Source organism: Lepisma saccharinum, chromosome 8, assembly GCF_977018435.1.
Source record: "Lepisma saccharinum chromosome 8, izLepSacc3.1, whole genome shotgun sequence".
In the NCBI taxonomy this organism is placed as follows: Eukaryota; Metazoa; Arthropoda; class Insecta; order Zygentoma; family Lepismatidae; genus Lepisma; species Lepisma saccharinum.
In genome coordinates this window covers 82,619,937-82,644,107 of record NC_139236.1, presented here as the reverse complement: position 1 = coordinate 82,644,107, position 24,171 = coordinate 82,619,937, and the positions used below count along the sequence as shown (strand labels likewise).

General features: G+C 35.0%; 1 protein-coding gene across 1 annotated transcript in view; it reads left to right on the top strand.

Annotated features, from left to right (window-relative positions):
• The window catches only part of LOC145991865 (uncharacterized), a 207,070-nt gene that overhangs the window by 171,077 nt on the left and 11,822 nt on the right, over positions 1-24,171 (top strand). Inside the window, exons 67-77 of the mRNA XM_083127903.1 lie at positions 1,106-1,129; positions 2,373-2,390; positions 4,515-4,538; positions 5,998-6,021; positions 7,212-7,229; positions 7,549-7,572; positions 9,149-9,439; positions 12,792-12,944; positions 13,863-14,366; positions 20,833-20,871; positions 23,704-23,754. Coding sequence (XP_082984029.1) covers positions 1,106-1,129; positions 2,373-2,390; positions 4,515-4,538; positions 5,998-6,021; positions 7,212-7,229; positions 7,549-7,572; positions 9,149-9,439; positions 12,792-12,944; positions 13,863-14,366; positions 20,833-20,871; positions 23,704-23,754 — 1,170 coding nt within the window. The remainder of the gene's footprint in view (positions 1-1,105; positions 1,130-2,372; positions 2,391-4,514; positions 4,539-5,997; positions 6,022-7,211; positions 7,230-7,548; positions 7,573-9,148; positions 9,440-12,791; positions 12,945-13,862; positions 14,367-20,832; positions 20,872-23,703; positions 23,755-24,171) is intronic.

Genomic DNA, 24,171 nt, shown 5'->3' with positions numbered 1-24,171 from the left:
TGAGTTCGGGTTCATATGCACGTGCCCATGTTTCATCGACTGCAATTATGTGATTCAACAATGGCATGTCCTTCATTCTGAAACCTCACCAGATTGATGTGACATGTTTAGTAGCAAGTCCACTTCTGAACCTCCATTATGTGATGTGACACACACTTTGCACAAAGTTTCCACATCTGTAGGTCCTTGTGTAAAACGCGACGCACTGTCGACACCGGTATTCCTGTATGCAGTTGTAATTCTGCCAAAGTCCAGCACCATTTCTCACATAAACACTGTTCAATCACCAAATCTCGTACATCTTTGTCCTTGGACACACGATGCTCACTTCGAGGCAGATGGGCAGTTGACACTCTGCCCTGTTTGAAGTCCTCAACCCACCTCGCCACTGCTCGATAGGGCACGGCTTGCACACCCAGTGCTTCCCGTAGCTCTTAATGATATTACAGTGCATTTCTGCCACGGAGAACTGCTATTATAATGCTTCACGACTTCCATTTTCGAACGCTGTCAATCACCAACTGAGCTTGGGTGCATGCTTACTACCCCACCATTGTTCACATACACCATCTGGTGGCTTCTCTCGAAAGTACATTCCATACACTTTCAAACGTATATATCAAGAGTTTTCGTGTTGTCCCATGTTCGCGAGAAGAAAAATAGATACACTGAAGAAGAAATAGTTTCTCGAAAAAATTTATTTCATCCACTTTGAAAGGATTGTGTTAAGAACTGTAATAGTCATCACAAGTAGAGAAATGCCTGCAAAAATAAACATATTTCCCTTTCCTGTCTGAGCGTTACATACATACCACTTCTGCTTGGGAATAAAAAATGTCAGAAATTTAAAATTGTCCATTAGGAGAAGTTTTAATATGTTATGAAAATATAGCATCATACATATACATACATGCAAAAAGAGTAACAACTATTCATATTATTATTAATTATTTTATGCAATAAATGAATATAACTATTTTTGGGCAAACACTATAATATTTTTGCAACCTTGCACATTATAGTTTACATGGTACTTGTCATATTTATGTGAATATTTAATTAAAGAATATTAAGAACTCAAAATGTCGAATTTATTCCTCAACAGTTTCAATTGCAATTTCAAATGCAGGTATGATCAGTAATTATATTGATCTTTTGTATTTTTAGTGCTAAATGTAATCGACTACTTCTGAAAGTGTAATTTAAAATCAATTGCTTTGGACTGAACATGAAAAATTATTTAATAAATTTAAGTTTATAGAAACGCTATTTTTAAAGAAATATTAAATTATCTACTCTTGTAGCATTAAAAATTATCTCAAGATTCTTTAAGTTGAAAAATTTTGTTGCACAATGCTCAATTGCCGATACTATCATGCAATAAGTTTATTAATAACATAGGTCTACAAAAAAAAAATATATTTTTTTTAGTTGCCAAATATTTTTGAACGTATTTATGGTATTTTGGTTGTGCTGAATCCAAAACAAACAACAGATTTGCTAAGTTGGCTATAGTTCTTGAGAAACTTTATATCCCTCGATTTTAAGTTTATATCAACAAGAGCTGTAGGTGTTGACATGAAATAGGGAATGGCTTTTATTTTAGAATATAAAAATAATTTTTCTCTAGTCTATCCATTGCACACAATATATTTATTAAAGGTTCGTTTTTCTTAAATTGTTTTATTTTGGAGTTTATTTCTATTTCTGAGGGGAATGAAACATGCATTCTTCACACGCAGGCCGCGTAAATGATTCTGATGGGTTGTGCTGCATTTGTGGTGAATATTCTGTGCAGAAACAAAGAAAACAGTCACTGACTTTGTAAAGTAAGCATATCTTGCATATTGAAGTAGTTTGTTAAGTCTTGGATAAAGGTGGCGAGTATTTTATTACATCTATACATCCTTTCAAGGACTAAATTTTGAGAAACTAAAAATGGGATCTTTGATGGGCCTCAAACTCGTAAACTCGTTAAAGATCTAAATCTCTCAAATTTTAAGAATGATATTGAAGCTTCTAAGGGCAGACCAAGGTTCATCCAGAACTGTAGTGCCGGATAAGTAAGTATTGATACTTAAGAGTGATTAACAATGAGATTTCATGTTTTTTTATGTTCTTCAAAGGACAGCCATTAATCAAAAACTAGAGCCAATTTAGAAAACTGATAACATATTTGAAATCACAATGGCAAAGATATCCTAAAATAACTAATTTCGTTGGCAATAAATATGTAATATTTAAAACCTGAAAGAATGATATTATTATGTATGTTTTTACATTTTTCTATCCTTAATTTCACATCTATATCTAATTATATTATGTATGTACGATAGCCAACAAATATTAAAAAATAATATCTATATTTCTAGTATCTTCAGCTCTTAAAGGTAATTAAACTTAAATATTAAAGGTGCATTCCCTTCAAAATAATAGTAACTTTAATATGAAGAAATCTGATTTTATAACGAGCGATCAATGTTGTTATTGCTTGTCAGAATGTTAAATGACGATAAAATACTTAATTTTATATTTAACAGTAGTTCTTGGTTTCCATTCATTACTAATACGTAATGTTTGTTAAAAATATGTCTGTTTCTTCAATTACATTAAGTAAAGGAAACTGATAGGAAATTCTACATAAATAATACATTATAATAACAAGATTGTATGATCATTTTTCATTTTTTAAAACTGGTGGGAGTTAGGTTAAAATTATGGATACTCTATGTACATATTTGAACTTTACAACCAATATGTAGGAGTACATTTCTTAACCCTTATGCACACGCGCTGGGGTGTAATCCACCCCAGACAGTCTCTCTTCTTTACTACGTTTAAAAGTGTTTTGTTTCTGTTGGTGGCCTTCCAGGTACCTTTCCGTTGTTTGCCCCTCTAGTCATTGACTCAAGGTCAATCAGTTTGCGCGCAGCTGTCACTCAGTGAACATCGTCAAACTTGGCCAGGGGTGCTTTACACCCCACGCGTGTGCTTACGTTACACATTTCCAAAATGCTGCTTTTTTAGTTTCTGTTATTTGTTTTAACTAATTGTTACGTTTTTTTACGAACTGTAGTCTAGATGGTGTTTTAAGTTGCATATTTAAAAAAAACTCTAAAAATGGATAATTTGGGTAGCAAACAAGCGAGGATTCTGTCCATGTTGGATGAGTGTGGAAGTGATAATGAATCAATTGTCGGCGAAGATAGTGATGCAGAACAAGACAGTTTACACGAAAGTGAACATGATACAGAAACTAAACAAGACTGTGACAGTGGTAAAAGTGAAGAAAGTGACAGTGACAGCAAACTACCATTGGCTCACAGACTTAACACTTATATAGGGAAAGATTAAACTACTGTATGGAAGAAACAAACACCACCACAAAACGCAAGGACAAGAGCTCATAATATTGTAAGTACACATCATCCTACTGTAAAAGCCGCTGCTAAAGAAGCCAAAAACCCCACTTGATGAGTGGTTGTGTATGATAGACGAAAGCATAATAGACAGCACTGTAAAGAGCACACCTTCATCTACTGTGAAGAATGCTGCCCAGAATAAATTTGAACATTCACTCACAAAAACCTTTGTCAGTAGCTAAGTAACATATTGTAAATTTGATTTAAATTTTATAATTTTTTATAAATGTATCTCTTTAAATAATACTCTTGTTTAGATTTTATCAAAAATTAAAAAAAGCACTCTAAAAATTTTGTTGGTTTGGGAAAAAGTTTTTATGATATTATAAACAGCTGGCTAAATTGACCAATACTCGATGGTGATTTACTAATAAATTTGTATAATAAACCTATGACTAAAATACCTTCAGTTGTTTCATTGCCCTGTCTTCTAACCACATGCAAGTAAAAAACTAATTTTTTTGGGGTACAGTTAACATTTTTACTTCTTTTTTAACGATACTTTAAAATACAGAAGAAAAATGTAACTGTCTAATCAACAATTATTCAAACCACTATACAGTTGTTTTATATAGCTAAAATATGTTTAACTATTATGGAAAAGACTAATTGTTAACAAAAAAACAACAGAAAACCTTTTTTACTCATACATTTGTAAAAAACTGCAGTATAAAGTGTGGGGTTGAAAACACCCCATGCGTGTGGTTGTGTCACAAATATTCACGCGTGTCCATAAGGGTTAAGAATGCAATTACTTAATACTTAAATGGTGAAGTGTGTATTTGTGCTGTGTTTAATTTGAATCAAAATGCTAGAATAATTAACCCGCAATTTTATTTTTTCAATGAAAGCATACTGAAAGAGATTTTACAGGATAGATAACTTGCAGAATGTTATTAAAGAATCAATAAATATAATCACTAATGAATGACGATATTACAAGGAAGAATCTTAGAAATCTTAATAGCATATTCAAACAGCGTGGTATATTTATAAAATTAAATATCCTTGATATTATTCTATTCCTTATTGCAAAGATATATGTATGTATATATATTATATATTTATTTTTTACACATGGTAAAAAAACAGATGTTGGTGGAATTACGAATGGAGGTAGGTTTTAAACTGTATTTTTCTATACAAGACAGCATTATAAATATGAAATATATTCATAAATTAAAACAGATTATTCGTAATTGTTACAGTAAAATTGTTTGTTATTCAGTTGTCACTATGTTTAAAGTCTTCATTAATTTGTCAGAAATAAACACAGGGCATATCTACACATTTGTACCACTGGGCCATAGGGGAGGCTTTATTTTGTTATAATTCAATGAATTCTGGTTATTATTGAACTCCATTACTTGCTGAAAAGTTTATTCTTTGTTTGAAGGTTTATTAATAATTATACTCTACTTACAATATTCGAAATATTAAGAAACAAATCAGTACCCTGCAGTTGGATTCACTACCTACAAATAATTTATTAAAATTTCAGTAAGCACCATATATAAAAAAGTACAATATACATATGTAGTTTGAGGCTTACTTCCACCCTGGATGTGTAGACACAGTAATGGTAGCCAAATACCATGGGAAGGTAAGTACTTTGTTGCGTTTTAGCGAACAAAGTAATAAATCATGTCTTGTTGAGTGCATATGTGCATGAAGGTATGTTACATAATTTGATATATATTATTGTGTGTTATTTGAAGGGCTTGAGTGTAAAACATGGTAAGTGACATTTTGGTTACTTTTGAGTTACAAAGTAAAATGTGCCATCCTTCAAATTTCGAGTGAAATTACAATGTCATGCAATTTGCATTGGAATCAGTGAAGCCTTCTGAAATTGGTAAACACAACACGAAAACAATATATCTACAGTAAAGCTTCTAATAACCCTTTTTCTAAATGAACTCAGAAATTACCTAAATGTCACTTACCATGTTTTACACTCGAGCCCTTCATTTGTTCCCACTGTATCAAGCATTTGTAGTATAGTAGTACTATGTAGTTGTTAATTTAGAGCTTAATAACAATAACAGGTGAGACATAACCAACTGAAAATGTCAATTGACAATCGCCCTGTTATTTCAAATTGCTAACCTATTGTTAATGAAAGATTTAACATGCTGTCCATCTGTTTACGAAAACAATGTAACATGGTCATGTTCCATATTGCTGATAGAAAATTTAATTTTGAAGTGATGAGAAATTGTTGTGTATACTTTATATGAGAAAGATATAATGTACACGGTAATTTATCCAGCACTTGGAAGTGGAAAATGTTAGCTGGAGGAATGTTTGGTCGAGCCTTGAGGGATACTCCTATGGTTTAACATGGCAACAATAAGACAACTGGGGAGATGCTTTGCAAAAATGTTGCTAGTTGGGGGATACCATCCCCCTCATTTCGAGCACTGAATTTATCATAAGTTACAGTTTGTTCATAGCAAGCTGATGTTCAATATTCCCTTCTTAGAGGAACCAACTATGAAATCCTAAACCTAAGAAACTAAATATACAACGTTCAATGCACTGATTAACGTAACGTACCTGTAATTTATTACAGAAGCTACTGCAAGTTCAAATGCAGGTAAGACACAGCATACATTTATTCACTTTTAATATGGTACCCCTAAGATGATTCTCAAATGCTACCCTCTACTAAATTATTTAAAATATTTTTTTACAGATTCAACTCAATTCAGTCATGTATATTAATTGTAAAAAAGGCTAAAGATATTATTGTTTTTTGTATACATGAAGAGGCTAATTAAAAATATATTGGTTTAAAGTGAGACTGCATGTGCCTCTAATTTAATATCACAACCACTGGCTACCAGTGCATTGTATTATTTACATAAGTAATTAAAAAAGACAATATACTCTATGTGAGTTCCAATACATCCCAGAGATGTTCTATGGGACTCAAATCAGGATTCTGCGCAGGCCAGTCCATTAGTGGGACGTTATTGTCGTCAAAACACTCCCCCAAAAGCCCTGCAGTATGGAGGGTGCTGTTAAAAGACACAAAGGTAGGCAGCATGAAAGCAGTTAAAATGTCAACGTAAGCTTGTCCCATGATATTGCCATGTAAACCAACAACGAATTTCACTGTCGGCACTATACAGGCTGGTAGATGTCGTTCACCAGGCATTCTCCACACCCACAGCATACCATCGGATCGCCACATTGTGTACCATGATTCATCACTCCCACAACAGTTTTCCACTGTTCTATGGTCCAGTTTCGATGCTCCTTGCACCACGCAAGGTGGCGTTTGGCATTTGCCTGTATGATGTTTGGCTTATGAGAAGATTCTCAGCCATGGAAACCATGTTGCCGTACCTTGCGCCTGATGCAGTTCGGAATTCCTGTGTGATTGTGGCAATTGATTATTGACAATTACGCTGTATGACCCTCTTCAACACTTGGTGGTCTCTGGAGGTCAGCCTGCATGCAATATTACTATTATGCACCAATGTTACATAAAATGTAGCAGTTGCTGATCTTAGTTTACATTAGTTAAAAAAAAAAAAACTTTTAGAGCAATTTGAAAAACATGATTACAACTGGCCTATCATTCACTTATGAGGAATGACACTTAAAGCATTGTATTATAACGTAAATGAAACTTTCGTTGATGTCACCTATGTAAAATTTTTCAAATCAATGTTTGTTAATTCTTTGATCATTTAAGATTTATTTATATTCAACATGGTTCTCATAGTGTTTTTATATGTTTGGCGCATATTTATCAATAACGCAGTTATTTTTCTCTAGTTTCAACTGGTGGTGGTGGTAAGTAATGACTTTATTATAACAACTAATTTACTTGCAGAGTTATAATTTAGTTCTTTATACATATTTTGTTTACCTACATTGTATGAGAAATCTTTTAATAATATTTTTCATAAATGTAGGATTCTTTGTTACCAGAAATACAATTATACCATATAAATGTATTTTCTTAATTACGATTAACATTAATATAGGACATTTTGGTTTTTAATCAGACAGAGGAAACGTAAAAAAGTTTTAAAATCACCAAAAAAAGCTTGGGTATTTCCTTATTGATTTTAACACTGCATGTAGCCTCATTTGTTCTCCTTTTCTACAGATGCAACCGCAAGTTCAAATGCAGGTAAATTAAATTAAATTAAATTACACTGAAATGCTTTGTCGTTGTACTAGTTTTAAAACATCCATGAAATACACTATATCTCTGAACCATATAGAATATATAGGAATAAAACTGTTGCTAAATTACAATAGTTAGACATAAATTATGGTTTTCTGTAAATTTGTACCTACTCAAAGTAAACATTAAAAAAAAATAATACACAGCATATGTTCAATTTAACTTCCTTGTTTGTTTCTTGACTATGCAAATGCCATCAATTTTACTATTTAATGAAGGCTTACAAGTGACAATAAGTTCAATTGTTGTAAAGAGGGAAGGCAATGATACCATGGTAACTCTCATGCTTCAATTTAGGAAAATCAAACAAAAAGTAACGCAACATTCCTTCCTGGTATGGGAATTTATTCCCATTGAAAATTTCCAGTGAGTAAGTTGGAATGATGATTTCTGCCAATGCTGAATTTGGAATTAATGAAATGTGAATTTGCTACCACTGCATTTCCTGATGTGTTATATTACTTTTACTTACATTGTATTCACCCGAGAGCAAATCATGGGCACATCAATTTGTATTTCATTCAAAATCAAATTGGTTTTAGCAAATATACCTGGGGGATCACGTGACAGGATATCTAACACCATATTCCATGTGTTTGTGTGTGTATTTATACACGTTTGTTGTTCTATCCATAATATAAGAATAGAGATTTTACTCAAGTTTTAAACTGTTTAAAAATAATGTTTTTGTTGTTTTTATTTTACTTCCCATTTCTGACGCTTTCGTCTAATCGCGATGATGAGTAATAATTAAGACAAAATTGATGAAAGAAAACTCACGAAGAACACTCATGTCTAGGTCATGACTCACGCGCAGTGGCAAGATCAAAAGTATACAACAGGCTTGGCCACCAGGTTGGTAAAAAATGTGTTCTCTTAAAAATTTTAGTTGCATATTTTTAACTCACATGTTTCAGTTTGTGTGTAATCTCAACATGTTTCTCAGGTTACATGCGACTTACTCACTTGATAAACAATAAATAAAATAAAATACTTATTATTCTTACTTACGTTCAGTGAGTAAGGAAGACATTGACTGTTAACATGTGATCGGCAAAAGGCCGGAGGGATTCTTTGTTAATAAGTGAAACAGTGGGGTTTTAATAGATTTTAATAGGGGGAACTTTTACATAGTGTTATATATATATATATATAAAGTACAGATCAGTTGTAATGGAATCCCAATATTTTATCCTATTCATGTAAACCTAATCCTTGCCATTGCTATTGACGAAGCTTCGTGGGCAACCGTGAAGCCGATAAACCGACCTGAAGAAGGGGACAGTGGTCCCTGAAACATTGTCAATTACTCAACGCATACTCACTGAACGTAAGTAAGAATAATAAGTATTTTATTTCATTCATTGAATCTCAACATGGTTTACAAATATGTGATGCACAATTTTGAAAGAACATTAGTTAATTTTAGTATAGTAACACTGTTATTGTGGATCGAATTACATACATGTCGCTTTTTATTTTTAAAAAAATAATCTCTATATAAACTTTCTTCGAATAGTTTCCGGGTCTAGCGGAGGATCTGCTTCAAGTGAAGGATCAGGATCCGGAGAAGGATCTGGTGGAGGAGATGGTTCAGGATCAGGATCTGGTGGAGGATCTGGTTCAGGATCAGGATCCGGTGGAGGATCTGGTTCAGGATCAGGATCTGGTGGGGGATCTGGTTCAGGATCAGGATCTGGTGGGGGATCTGGTTCAGGATCAGGATCTGGTGGGGGATCTGGTTCAGGATCAGGATCCGGTGGAGGGTCTGGTTCAGGATCAGGATCTGGTGGTACAGGATCAGGCACTGGTGAGCATATATTATCTTTTTTGCATATAAATGGAATATATATTAATTATTATAATAAAATCAATTAATATTTCCTAATTAATTCATCATTATTTTGATACTGATAAGTAAATTGGATATTCATTAAAGATCTGTGCTTTGGAAGTAATGTTAGATTTCTTCATTTAATTTCAGTTGAAAATTATTTGTTGTAATAAATATTTTTTGACAATTTTTGATTACATATATGAATTACTTACACACAAATTGCTTCGAAAGATATTGTATATAATTAACTAACTAACCACTAACTCTCTTGCCTTCTTAAACCTGAAGGTTCATGGCTGCAGCAATACAGGCCTTCCATCTGTCCCTATCTTGAGCAAGATCTATATACTCTTTTCCATCCCTACCAATTTCCTTTAGGTCCTTCTCAACGTTGTCACTCCATCTTCGTCTTGGCCTTCCTACAGGTCTCTTACCATCAGGTTTCCCAACAAGAATCCAGTAAACTCCTCTTTCCTCTCCCATTCGTGCCACATGGCCTGCCCACATAAGTCTTCTTGATTTAATTATTCTAATAATATCTGGACATGAATACAAATTATGTACTTCTAAATTATGTAACCTTCTCCACTCACCTGTTTCCTCATCCCTTTTAGGTCCAAATATTTTCCTAAGGATCTTATTTTCAAATACTCTCCATTTATGTTCCTCTCTCAATGTAAGGGACCAAGTTTCACACCCATATAATACTACAGGCAAAATTACTGTTTTGTATAATTTAACTTTTAGTTTCTTAGATATTAAACGAGAAGACAAAAGTTTATGAAGAGAGAAGTAACATGCATTTCCTGAAATAAGCCTACTTTTTATTTCCTCTTTAATATCATTTTCATTTGTTAATATTACTCCTAAGTATTTGAATTTGGAAACTGGTTCAAACGAGTTGTTATCAATAATTAGATTTTGATTATTACCTAACGCTTGGTTTCGGCCTGTAAACATATATTTTTGTTAACTTCCAAACCTATCTCTTTAGCAGTTTTGAAAAATATTTTAGCATTATTCTTAATTGTATTTATATCATCCCCTAATAAGTCTACATCATCTGCATATGATAACCACTGAGTCACACCATTTAATTTTAGTCCTTTGTTAGTTTCTTTTACCTTCCTAACTGCATATTCTAAGGCAAAATTAAAGAGCAATGGAGATAATGCATCTCCTTGTTTTAACACATCATGAATTGTAAATTTGTCAGACACATTAATACCCACACGAATTTACATTCTGTTTCACTGGTGCATACTTTTATCATACTAACAAGCTTCTTAGGTATTCCAAACTCGACGAATATATTATATAATTTATCTCTTTTGACCGAATCATATGCTTTTTTGAAATCAATGAATAGCTGATGGACATTTTGATTATATTCCCACTTTTTCTCAAGTGTGTGTCTGATGTGAAAAATTTGATCTATAGTTGATCTGTTACGTTTAAATCCACAATGATAATAACCTATAATTTCATTAGCATATGGGGTTAGTCTTGTTAAAAGAATGTTAGATAATATTTTATATGTTGTTGAGAGTAGAGAAATTCCACGGTAATTATTGCAGTTCATTTTATCACCTTTTTTTAAACACAGGAACAATTATGGATTCTTTCCACTGTTCAGGGATTTTTTCTTTATTCCATATTAAACAAATTAATTTATGAATTTGACATATTAACGAATTTTCACCATATTTAATTAACTCAGCTGGTATTAAATAAATGCCATGCGCTTTGTTATTCTCTAGCCTTTTAATAGCATCTTTAACTTCAGTCAAGTTAGGTTCTGGAACTAAAGGTTCTGCTGTGTGTACTTCATTTACTTCTGATTTATCTCCTACATGAACATTTAAAAGGTCATTAAAGTAGTTCTTCCATCTATTTAGAATATTGCTTGAGTCAGCTAGAAAATCACAGTCTTTATCTTTTATCAGGTTTACTTTAGGTTGCCAACCCTTTCTAAATTCATTTACACCTTTATATAAATCTCTGATATTTTTGTTTTTGCTGTTTGTTTCAATTTCGTTAATTTTGCTTTTCAAGTAATCTCTTTTTTTACTTCTAATGTGCGGTAAACTTCTCGCTTTATTCTATTATAATTGTTTAGATTTGTATCATCAGAGTTATTTAACCACCTAAGTCTAGCCTGATTTCTTATTTCTATTAGATTATGACATTCATTATCAAACCATGGCTTACTAAAATATTTAATTCTTTCATTGTAATATCAAGAGGCTATCTGCCATATATTGAATCAATTCAAAATCTTCTTAATGTTGAATATGCATTAACCAAAACAAGGAACATTTTCAATATACAAGGCACGTCAAAAAAAAGGGCCGATAATTTTTTACTTGGGACTGGCAACACTGACGAAGCTGCACGTGCAGGGAAACATGCTTTAGTATTCTGTGCCTGCAACAGAGGTATATTTCTCAGTGTGGAGGTGTGTACGTACGAGTAGCAGGAAGTTGAAATGGCTTCTGTAATAGAAAATCCCAAAATCAAGCAAACACCATCACATCGCAAAATCATGGCAACCGTGTTTTGGGACCAAAAAGGTGTAATCCTCGTAGAATTCCTGGAACCGAGATGAACCATCACTGCAGATGTGTATTGCCAAACACTGTATAATCTGCAACGTGCCATCCAAAATCAGCAAAGAGGAATGTTACGGTCTGCAATTCTGCTTATTCAAGACAATGCCTGCCCACACACAGCTAACTGTACTGTTGTGACAATTCCAAAATTCCGATGGGAACGTTACAATCACCCAACATACAGTCCCGATCTTGCCCCAAGTAATTACTTTCTGTTCCTTCATCTCAAAAAGTGGCTTGCTTTGCAACGTTTCGATGATAGTGAAGTTCTCAAGACATCAGTTCTCGACTAGCTGAGATCCCAGGCGGCAGATTTCTACGCAGAGGGTCTACGTAAACTTGTTCCACGGTATTAAAAATGCTTGGAGCGTCATGGTGACTATGTAGAAAAATAGCCAGGGTATGCACTTGTATAGCATCAAAATAAAAATTTTCTCACTTTATTTTATTCTCTGTAATAACTAATCAGTTTTTTTTTTTTACATGCAAATGATATAATAGGCAAATCATGTTAAAATAATTTAGCCGAAAGAAGTATTGTATAATTTGATAATTCAAAACCATAGACAGATGGTAAAAATATTGCATGAAAATATTTATTTTGAAGTTGAATAGGATTGTAACTTCAATAGAATGTCTTATCAATACACTGTAAATTTCATTTTCCTAAATGCAATCACTTCTAGAGAAGTACTCTCAATATTTATTTCTAGGAGAAGGTGGAGGAGAAAGTGACGGTAAAGGTGAGGGTGGCATAGATAAACCTCACACTGAAGTTAGTGAAGATGTTGGAATGGATGAAGAAGAAATTATAAAACAAATTGCTGAAGAAAATGGAGAAGATGGTGAAGGAAATTCAGAAGCAGGTAATATAACTATTATTATTCTTGCAATGAATTTATCTTAAAGACAATGAGAAGATTAAAGCCGGTCAGATTTCTACATGCCTCAGCAGAGGTGGGTGATCCTTCAACCAGTTACGGATGACACATGGGCAGCACGACAAACCTCCAGTCGCTGTTGTAGGTTTTCCATGACTGGGTTCCCCTATTCATTTGTAGCCCCACAATTTCATCACGATGGTTACTGGCCACCGGTCGCATACACAGGCCGAAATACCAGGAGAAAAGTTCTTGCGCTTCCCCCAGGACACTCGAACCAAGACGTGTCCCATAACCTGAGCACAAAGCATGATGTCTTAGACCGCATGGCAATGGTGCAGGACTCAATATAAAATAATCATTCATAGTATTATTACTAAACACATTGTAAAAATGTATTTTAAAGTTCACAATTCATGTGAAGGACTTAAATTGAATAAATCACATTTTCTACTCATTTTACATAATTAAGAGAACCAATTTCTTTTTGGAAATTTCATAATTTTTTATGTAATTTTAAATCCACCTCTTAAATATTAGTGTTGTAATTTGAAATAAATGATTATATAATTTAATATTTACAAGCGATATAAAATAAAAGTGTGATTCACTGGTATGGTAATTGGAATTAACTACCACAATGTGTCATTAAAGTAATAGAAACACTGCTCATGCTTATGTGATGATTTTATTCCCAGCGGTTCTTAACTTTGATAATCATGTATTTGTTCCCAAGTGATTCTAACGCTGCTTTAAAAACTTATAATAAAAAGTCACATTAGTAGTGCCTTTCTTTCCGAGATTGTTAAATTTGTCGCAGACGTTTCCCACCATCTACATACACATTAAAATAAGGGAGAGTTTCATAGTGTATGCTTTAACAATAATATTAATTTTAAATAGGTGCCCAATCGAATGCAGAATCTGGCTCAGAAGGTACAGCAGGAGCAAGTTCTGGGGCAACAGCAGGGGCAAGTTCTAAAGCCACAGCAGGGGCAAGTTCTAAAGCCACGGCAGGAGCAAGTTCTGGAGCAACGGCAGGGGCAAGTTCTGGAGCAACAGCAGGGGCAAGTTCTGGAGCAACGGCAGGGGCAAGTTCTGGAGCAACGGCAGGAGCAAGTTCTGGAGCAATGGCAGGAGCAAGTTCTAAAGCCACAGCAGGGGCAAGTTCTAAAGCCACAGCAGGGGCAAGTTCTAAAGCCACAGCAGGGGCAAGTTCTAAAGCCACAGCAGGCGCAAGTTCTAAAGCCACAGCAGGAGCAAGTTCTGGAGCAACGGCAGGGGCAAGTTCTGGAGCAACGGCAGGAGCAAGTTCTGGAGCAACGGCAGGGGCAAGTTCTGGAGCCACGGCAGGGGCAAGTTCTGGAGCTACAGCAGGAACAAATTCAGGAGCAGTTTTGGGTGGAGGTAAGAAGTTGTATTTTTTAGATAAGATTGCAAGTTTATGATATATACTTTCAACCTCTTTAAAGGCTATTTTTGTACAGTATTTGTCTTCATAATTAAAACTACACATAACTACACATCACAAAGTTTCCCATTAATGAGTGTAAATAATATTAATAACTAATTTAATTAGTTATTATATGCATGATTGTGCTCGCTTATTAAAAATATTACTATTTCACTGTTATAATTTTATCCTTAAAATCCTTATGGGCACACTTGCACTGGCGTTGTTATACAGGCTAAACAATATTACCTATTTAGTGCATTTTAAACCAAAATTTGTATAACATTTGAGCAAATGGTTCATACAGACTCAACGAAATTAAGTTTTAAATATTTTTTTTTATAAAATCTGTCACTTCTATCAAATCGTTACACATTCCTTAGTTAACTGTAGGCTCCTGCATAGTCATATGTAGAGCCCGGAAGTTCAGGCATTTATTTTCGTTAAAATAGGTAGGCAAAAAGGCATTTATAATGTGGAAAATAGACACTAAAAATGAAAAAAAGGCAAAATAAACCGAAAAAAAGGCACATTTGGAAGTCGCTTACTTTTATCTATAATTTCTGGCAAAATGTTAAAATCTACATTGGGAAGAGCATTTCAATTTTCTCCGTCTTGATTGCACACATCTACAAGGTGTTTTTTTAAGTTCTCAACATTCATTCATAGTCGTCTGTCAGAGAGAATGTTTTTCATAATAGAAAATGATCTTTCTACTTCGACAGAAGTTATTGGAGCATACATAAAACAAGCTAATGTAGCTGGACTCATTTCGGTAACAGCATTTTCACCTTTTAGAATATCACAAATTGTTTTCAATTGTTTCAGGTCCTCATTTGCACTCACTACACGTTTGCACTTTTCCACAACAGCTGACCCCTTTTCTCCTGGCACTTCCATCATCTGCTGCATAGATTCCTCGAAGATTTTCATGGATGCTATAAGTCTCTCACCTCTTTTCTCTAGCTTTGAAATTGTCTCTGGCAACGCACCATAATGTGCAAAAATAAACTACAGTTCATTCTTCAGTTCTGAATAGCACAGGAGTTTTTTCACTTCACAAATTGAAACCGCTTCATTTTCTGGAAGAGCATCGATGATCGCCTCACTGATTTTTTCAATTTTGTTAGCATAATATATAGCTGCTGATATCCAGTTTCCCCATCTCATCAAGACTGGTTGCGGAGGTAAACTAAGCGCAGGCACAACTTCCTGAAATTTTCGGGTTCGAGAGGGAGATTTCAGAAATATCTTCTTTGTATTTGAAATCAACCTGTCCACTTCTGGGTGCAACACTCTAACTTCTTCGGCGATTCTGTGCATTGCGTGGGCTACACATGTGATATGAAGCATGTTCGGGAAGAGAATTTTCAATGCTATGGCAGCCTTCTTCATATAGGGAGCTGCAAGACTGATAAAAAGTAACACGTCATCATGATGTACACCATCTGGCCAGAGCAGAAGTAGGGAATTTGAGAATAACTGAGCTATTGACGAACCATTGACTCTCTCTAGTTGTTCTGACATGAGAAGAAATGACGAGGATTCTCCGCATGTTGGTTCCATAGTTCCTATGATGACGTTGGCTATGTAGCGTCCCATAGCATCAGTAGTTTCTTCTATTGAAATCCAGATCTTTTTCCCACCAACTTCAGCATGAATTCTTTGCAGAGCTTCTTCGTTGCATTTTGTAGGTTAGTCGCGTGTTACTCACAAATCCAGAATATAAAAAAGGAAAGTTAAAATTGTACTTACGTATGTGAGTATAGTGCTCTTATTGTAGAACGACGTTTTTTTAGGGAACGACTTGGTTTTTACGTACTTCTAATAGCAAAAACTTAATATTTTAAATGTATCCTAACCAACCCTTAACCACAATCCTCATATTACATTTTTGACGCAGTACTATGCCAAGTACTTAGTTTTTTATTAGAACCTGAGGAAAGAGATAGTCAATCTCTGAAACGTCGTTCTACAATAAGAGCACTATACTCACATACGTAAGTACAATTTTTAACTTTCCTTTTTTATATTCTTCGTAGCAGACGCTTAAATATGTTTTCCACAGCGTAGATTCCGACGGCACCGTTTCTTTAGTGTATTTTTCCAGGAATTTCCTCAGTGACTTGTTTTCCACTTTCCAGAAAGGTATTCCTGCTTCCATGAAAGCTTTGCACAGTTCAAGAGAAAACTGAGATTGCCTGTTGGATGAAGTGCCCACTGATGAAATTAGGGATATCATTTTCTGTCCGATCATTTTAGCAGCTACAGATTTATGTTTTGCTGTTGACACATGCTGAGATATAAAGTATTTTTTCTCATGGTTGATTGTTTTTTAACATATCTTGCAGAGAAGAATAGTTCCGTCTGTTGAAAATGTGCTTTCACCAAATTCACGCAAGTAACCATATAACTTACCACTTAATGGCACACTAAATTTTGGCATGATGACAACTACACGATCCTTTCCCTCCAAAGTGCAGAACTAAACTAAAGATAGAGAACTTGATTTTGGAATCCATGCAAAGGCCCTTGGGCATTAGTGCTGTTTCTTGTCAATATCCTCCTGACACGGATGCTGGACGTGATGATGTAATTGTGCAGGTGTTCTGAAACAGGTATGCATCAGTCAATCATGCACAAGGAAATATTAATGGAAAAGCAATATCCTAAATCAGCATGAAATACTTTTTTCTCACACTTTTCTCCTTCAGTAATGTTGAAACATACCTGAGTTCAATATTACTTTAATAAGGCGAAAATTATTCACATAATAAACAGAAGAAAAATAAATGCCAACAACGTTTTTTGGGAGAAAAGTAAATTATCCTACACATTTTTTAAAAGAAATTGTCAAATTTCATTGAAAAATGCAAAAAAGGCATTATAATTAAAAATAGGCAGTGGGGTCCCAAATAGGCAAAATAGGCAAAATGAAAAGGCTTCTAAAACATTCGAAACAACATAAAAAACGTATATCCGGAAAAATTTTATCAATATATGCAGTAGATAAAAAGAGGCATTTTGCCAAACTTCCGGGCTCTAGTCATACGGTTAGTATTCTCAACTTTGGTGTGAGAGTTCCCGACTTCGATTTCCGGCGGGAGTCCTCCTGCAGCTAGATTTGTTGTTTGTGCAAATGGAGTCTGCTGTACCATGACAAAGTTCCAGTGTAACTCCCAGACTATACCCTAGTGGCTTCATAATTTGACACACACATGCAATACCTCCCAATACCACTGACAGGAGAGCTGGAAACAGCTTCTGCTCTGTTCTCTGCCAACCAGAGCTCGACACTTCCCTTTGCGAGGGAAATTTGAACACTTGGTAGCCACATTCACAGGGGAGGGGAAGGTTACCAATAAACCGAGAGCAGGTATTTAAGTTGTCCTCTAAGGGCTTGAATAACTCACTAAAGGCTTCGTGCAAGAGCACGATAAGTAACAATTTTTGCACCAAACAAATTTTGCAGTGAATCCCACCATCAAAGTTTTTGCCATTTTCTGCAAGGATGAGGCTTCAATACAGAGGAATAGATTGAATCAAATAGATTGTGATTTGAACATAAATACAACTGGCAGGAAGATTGATCAAAAAAATCATATCTATTGATCGTATTAACTTTCATGTATTGCAATAATATAAAAAATATACTAAAAATCTCTGTGGTGCAACAGCCCTCCGATAGCTAGGACCTTTTCATTGGATGGCGCTTGGTCATAGTATCGACTCCCATTGCCTCTGTTATCTGGTTTCTGAAACAGCAGTCTCCTACAAGTGCTTGCAATATGTTATGTTATTTTTTTTAATCTTCTAATTCATGTGTAGAAATTAATAAATAAATAAAACTTTAACTACAAATAAAAATGGAGGTTCAACTTCTTACACTTAATTGTTCTACACTAAACTATTTTATAATTAGAAATTTTCTCAGGAAAATTATCCTATCCATAATAATTCTCACTATATTATGTATAAGAATGTTTTAAAAATTTCACAAAATTATTATTCTTAACAGTATGTGTATTTATTGCAGGTGAGGTTCATGCATTATTTTCCTGGGGGTTCACTGAAGTCATGCGACACATATTCAGTTTCCGCAAATAGACTTCCTTTGCCAAACTAAAGGATCGGGGGGAGGGGGTGCCTTAAAATGTGTGTCCAAATTTTTTTCATCTGTGAATATAAGGTTTCATAGTAGGGGTGTGAGAATAAATTCAACTGCAATAAATTGTGCCTTTATGAAAAAAAAAATGGGTGTTTATTGGGAAATCATGGACGTCCTCAGGTAGGGGCAAGGAAAATATTTTTTTCCAGGAGAGGCAAAAAACTTTCAGTCTGAAGTTACTGCAACGCTTTTATAATAATTACCATAAATTACTGGGATTGAAATGAAATTATATGCGTGTAATATATAATTTTTGGTTGACATTCATTCTCCCCTTCTGGACGTCCATGCTAACTAATCAGAACTGGTCCTAAATTTATTAAAGGGAAATGCCAACTATTGGCATGTGCATACTAGAAATCGAACCCGAGACCCTTTCATTGATACAGGACAGCTTTGTTCAAATTTGGAGCTGATCGACCAGCACACGCTAACTTTCTATCAATGGACGAAAAAGTTTGCTTATGTTAATTACATGCATTTTTAGCAGTTATGTCTCACCTGCGCAGACAGCAACACCTACACTGAATCAATGGACGTAACGTAGTCCATCGCTCGCTTCACTCACAGCATCATTTAATACTTTCCAACAACTATCCAAGCACTTAAAAAACTAACAAACTTGAGACATTGACAGTTTGACTCAGAGCGACAGTCTTCGCGCCATTCTTTCACTTTCACGAATCCTAAGTGTTTCAACCTTTAAGGAAAAACCTCTGAATGCATGCATGAGCTATTTTGGTAATGTATCTCTTTTATTTTAATTCATCGCATCTAATTCCAGCTTTTATTCATTTCTACTCATCCTTCTCTGCCACAATCTTGCATATATTCCAAGAAGTTTGGTGCAAAAATCATACAAAGAGAAGACTGAACTTGTAATGTGTGCGCATCAAACTTGAACCGTACAGGGCAACACTGGAAGGGAGGATGCAGAGAGAACGGTGCCTTGTGCCGTGGCTTCGGTGAGAGAACAAACTGCGCATGCCCATATGTCTCATACGAAGGTTTGGTAGTATCCTCTTCCATGTACGTGGGTTGTAAATAAAGTAGTGGCAACACTGTCAGGAAAAGATGATAACACCGTGCATGTGCTATCAGGCAGTGAGCAATGTCAGTTTGGGCCCATGTCGATGTGTGGAGTGCCAAAAGTGGTCGATACAGCGAGTGCTGTGGTGTATGTACGACGTTGAAATAAACACCATTTTCTGTACTGCTCTAAAACATTTTTACAAAGGTAGAACATTGATTGTGGATCAAAATCCAGGTTGCCTGTGGAACAAATGCACGACAATGTCAGCAAGACTTGCATGAAGCCTGTAGCAACAATACCTAGCCGTATCTGATGGTTCCATGTACGTGCATTTCTTTAGGAGGTTGCGATGCACCCGTGAGAAGAACCTCAACATGAGGAAAATTGCATCATGCTGGGTTGCTGATATTGTCACCATTGTGCAACCATCAAGTAACGCCAGTTATTGTTGCTTCAGGATTCATGCAAGTTTTGATCACATTCTTATGTATTTTTGCCATGATCAAACCTGGATTTTGATCCAAAATCAGATCTACCTTTGTAAACATGTTTAGAATCAGTACAGAAAATTGTGTTCATATTAATGTCGTACATACACCACAGAACTCGCTGTACCGACCACTTTTTGGCACTCCACACATCAGCATAGCTCCAAACTGACATTGCTCACTGCCTGATGGCACATGCACGGTGTCATTACCTTTTCCTGACAGTGTTGCAACTCCTTCATTTACAACCCGCATATTTTGCCCTATTCGCACCTCAAGTTTCTGCTACTGTACGAGGCTTTCACAAAGGCACGAGTTGTCCTGTGGGGGTTCAGCTGAGGGTCTGCACCAGGATGGCCTACTCGCTGTTTCTCCTTCTCAGCAAAAGAGTTAGCCGTGTTACGGACACAAATACTTATTGTGTAACAATTTTAGCAAAATATTGTGAAAAGGTAAAGACATTGTTTATTGTTCATTCTTGAGGTGATTACTGTATATTACTGGGGGTTCACTCTTGTGCACTATACGGCCAACTGCACCTGATTTTTTGGTATCAAATGTTCAATTTAAAAAAAATACAAGTTAAAAAATAATTTCTTCATACTTGACATTGGTAATTAACTTTTGATATCAAAGTTTCATTCAATTCATCAATTTACATCTATCCTTAAACGATGCAAATTCTAAAGTAAACTTCAATTTCAATAATACGTTAATTACAATATTTTCAGGTAAAAAGCCTAAGAAACCTCGACCAGGAGTTGCGTATGGTAAGAAATCGAAAAACATTGCATTTTTAGACAATTTTACAATCTATATAAATTATTTAATTTCAAAATGAAAAGTATTATTTTCTGTGAGTAAATTGCTTCTTGAGATAATTATTTTGTAGAATGTGACAAACATAGAATAGAAACAATCTAGGATTTCAAATTATTTTGTTTGCGTTCTGAATATTACCATTACAATGCCATGCCATTAATAAATAACGGAAGTAAGATGCACTAGAATTAGGAGTGTAAATCATTCACCTCTTCCATCTTTACTGCGGTAGTTCTTGTTGTTTTTTTCAGAATTGTATATAACTATAACAATATAGATCTTGCTCAAGATAGGGACAGATGGAAGGCCTGTGTTGCTGCAGTGGGTTTAAGAAGGCTAGAGAGTTAATTAGTTAGTTAATATTTTGTGAACATAATTAGAATTAGAAAGCCGAAGGTTGGCCTGTGGCTGTTCTACCTGCAAAAACTTGCATAATCAAAGAAAAAATATAATACCACTACGATAGATACAATATTAATTTACATACCTAAACATTCATCCCTACTAAATATTTCAAAAACTAGAACTACAAAAAATATAAAAATTAATCAATCACCCAAATCAAACATTATATGTATCTATTTCAAAATTCCTCACATGCTATGTTTTGATTACAAAGCAAGCATGGTGGATTTAGTCACATGAACTGCTAGGAAATGGTATAGCAAAATGAATGGGAAGGTGATAAAACAGTTTTAGAGAAGAAAGATTGTGTGTTCAGGTAGGATACAGGGTACTACACTTCATTAAGATATGTATTCCCTAATAATAATAACCACGAATTGTAGGTACTGTACCCTTCAAACGAATGACATATAACCTTCTAATACCTTGGAAATTAGCGTGGCATATCCTGAGGTTCTGAATTGTCATGATCAACTTAAGACTGGAGTAATGAAATGCATCTTCAATAACCATCTTTCCTTCTCGCTCCTGACATTTTGAGAATGTGCTGTTGCTAGGCAAAACTGTAAAAATCACTTATGATCGGTTGAACAACTCCTCGCTTGCATTGTTGCCCTCCTGTAACATTTTCGAGCAAAAATTTATTTCTAGAAAATTCTGTCATTTCGTAATGTCAATACGATATTTCATATTCTAAAAAATATATATACGAGGTGTGGCTAGAAAAAAAAATGGATTGATATTGCTGTAGACAAACGGCAAGCGCGTCAAGCTTAAGCGGTTCATGAGTGTATAACGTGATATCCTGCCTATTGACTGTGTGATTGTCCAGGGTGCGCGGCGCTCAGTTCCGCTGTAGCTTGTGGACGAAGTGAACTGTACATCTGTGCTCCGTCGTAAAAATGTTAAGTGTGAAAGTGGAACAGCGTATCAACGTGAAGTTTCTTATGAAACTCAGAAAATCCGCCACAGAAACTTATGGTTTGTTGGATGAAGTGTACGGAGATGAGTGTTTATCACGCACGCAAGTGTTTGAGGGGTTTTAAAGGTAAACCTTTAAAGAGGGACGAGAAGTGATCACGGATGACATGCATCCTGGACGGCCTTGCACATCAAAAACAGAATCAAACATTGCAAATGTCGGTGAATTGATTCGAATTGGGTACCCGAAGGTCAAATTGTCAACCAAGATTATTTCATTATGGTGCTGACGACCCTTCGTGAGCGAGTAACAAGATGACGACCTCATTTGTGGAAAAGCAAGTCACGGATTCTTCATCAGGAAAATGCTCTTGCCCACATGGCATTGTCAGTCAAGGCTTTTTTGGCCAAGCATGGGGTCCCAGTGTTAGAAAATCCACCCTATTCACAGGATCTCGCTCCGTGCGACTTTTTTTTATTCCTAAAGGTCAAATCAGCACTGAAAGGAACCAGATTTACGACCGTAGGATCTGTGAAAAGAAAAGGGACGGAGGTCATGAACATGGTTTCAGAAAATTATTTCCAGCACTGCTTCCAGCAATGGAAGATTCGAATGGAGCGGTGTATCGATAGTACAGGGATGATGTTCGTATTGTACAAAATAACCAATAAAAGATTTTGAAGCAACAGTCCGGTTTCTTTCTAGCCACACCTCATATATATATATATATATATATATATATATATATATATATATATATATATATCTGTTTCAAATTCCTTCCAGATCATTCAAGTGCAACAGTGCTTACACTGTTCACTAGATATTTGTAAGTTTTGTGGTGCCACAAGATTATTTTCTATTGCAGCTATCTAGGCAACAGTGAAAAACAACCACACTTGAATGATGTACAGATATTTCAAATTATGAAATATCAGCAGTTTTTGAAATGGGAGAAATCTTCAAAATAGTCATTCTTGAGACATGATAATGGAAAACTGTCCTGTAATTTAAAACTTCCCTTCACTCTATCCACGCGTGGAGTGCAGAGGGAACAGTGCTACTGTAGCTTTGTAATAGGGGCGGAAAGAAGAAATTGAGTGGGGCAGGAGACTTCGTCGGTTGCATTCAAGCAGTGGGGAACTTCTCATCATCTGATTCGTGAGTGGCAGTGCAGTGTGGCATTGTAATCATTGCAGTAGAAACAGAAGGTGGTTACGTAAAAAAGAGGCTGTATTCCCTCACTCCCAACAGTATTGTATACCTCTCAACGGAAGAAATCAATGGAAGTGAGATGTTCAAAACTGCTTTACTTTAAGAACCAGACGGGTTTTGGAAAAAATCAAATCTTTTGATAGGCAGTGTCAATCAGGGAAACAAAAACTTTCATGTCAATAAAATTGTAAACATTCATAACATTTAAACAAATGTTAATTTCTCATTCTATTTTCAGTACAACTAAGCAGTTGTCCACCTGATATGCCGAAATGCTGTCCTACGAAAGGTGAAGATGATATGGGTGTGCGTGTGTGTGTTCATTGCATGAATATTTTTCTTCAAGGTTTCTCTTAGAATCATAACAAGATTATCTAAACAAGCTTACATTCTTTGATCAAGTTAATTAAAGCATTGAAAATATGATTATGGTTACATATTAATGTCTATGGATAATTCACTTCAAATTCACTATCTTCTTACACTACTCTGACTTAAATTTATTAATGCCCTGTTAGATAAGCGTTGTACAAATTTTGATCATTAAAATTCTTCAGTTTGTTACATAGTAAATTAAGCTTTCTAAATGAGACATTGACTTGAACACATTCATGAAAAAGCCACCACAAATTTCAATTCATTAGGTAAATGTTTATCCAACATGAATTCTTAAGTGACTAGAAGACATTTATAAGAGTTTTTATCT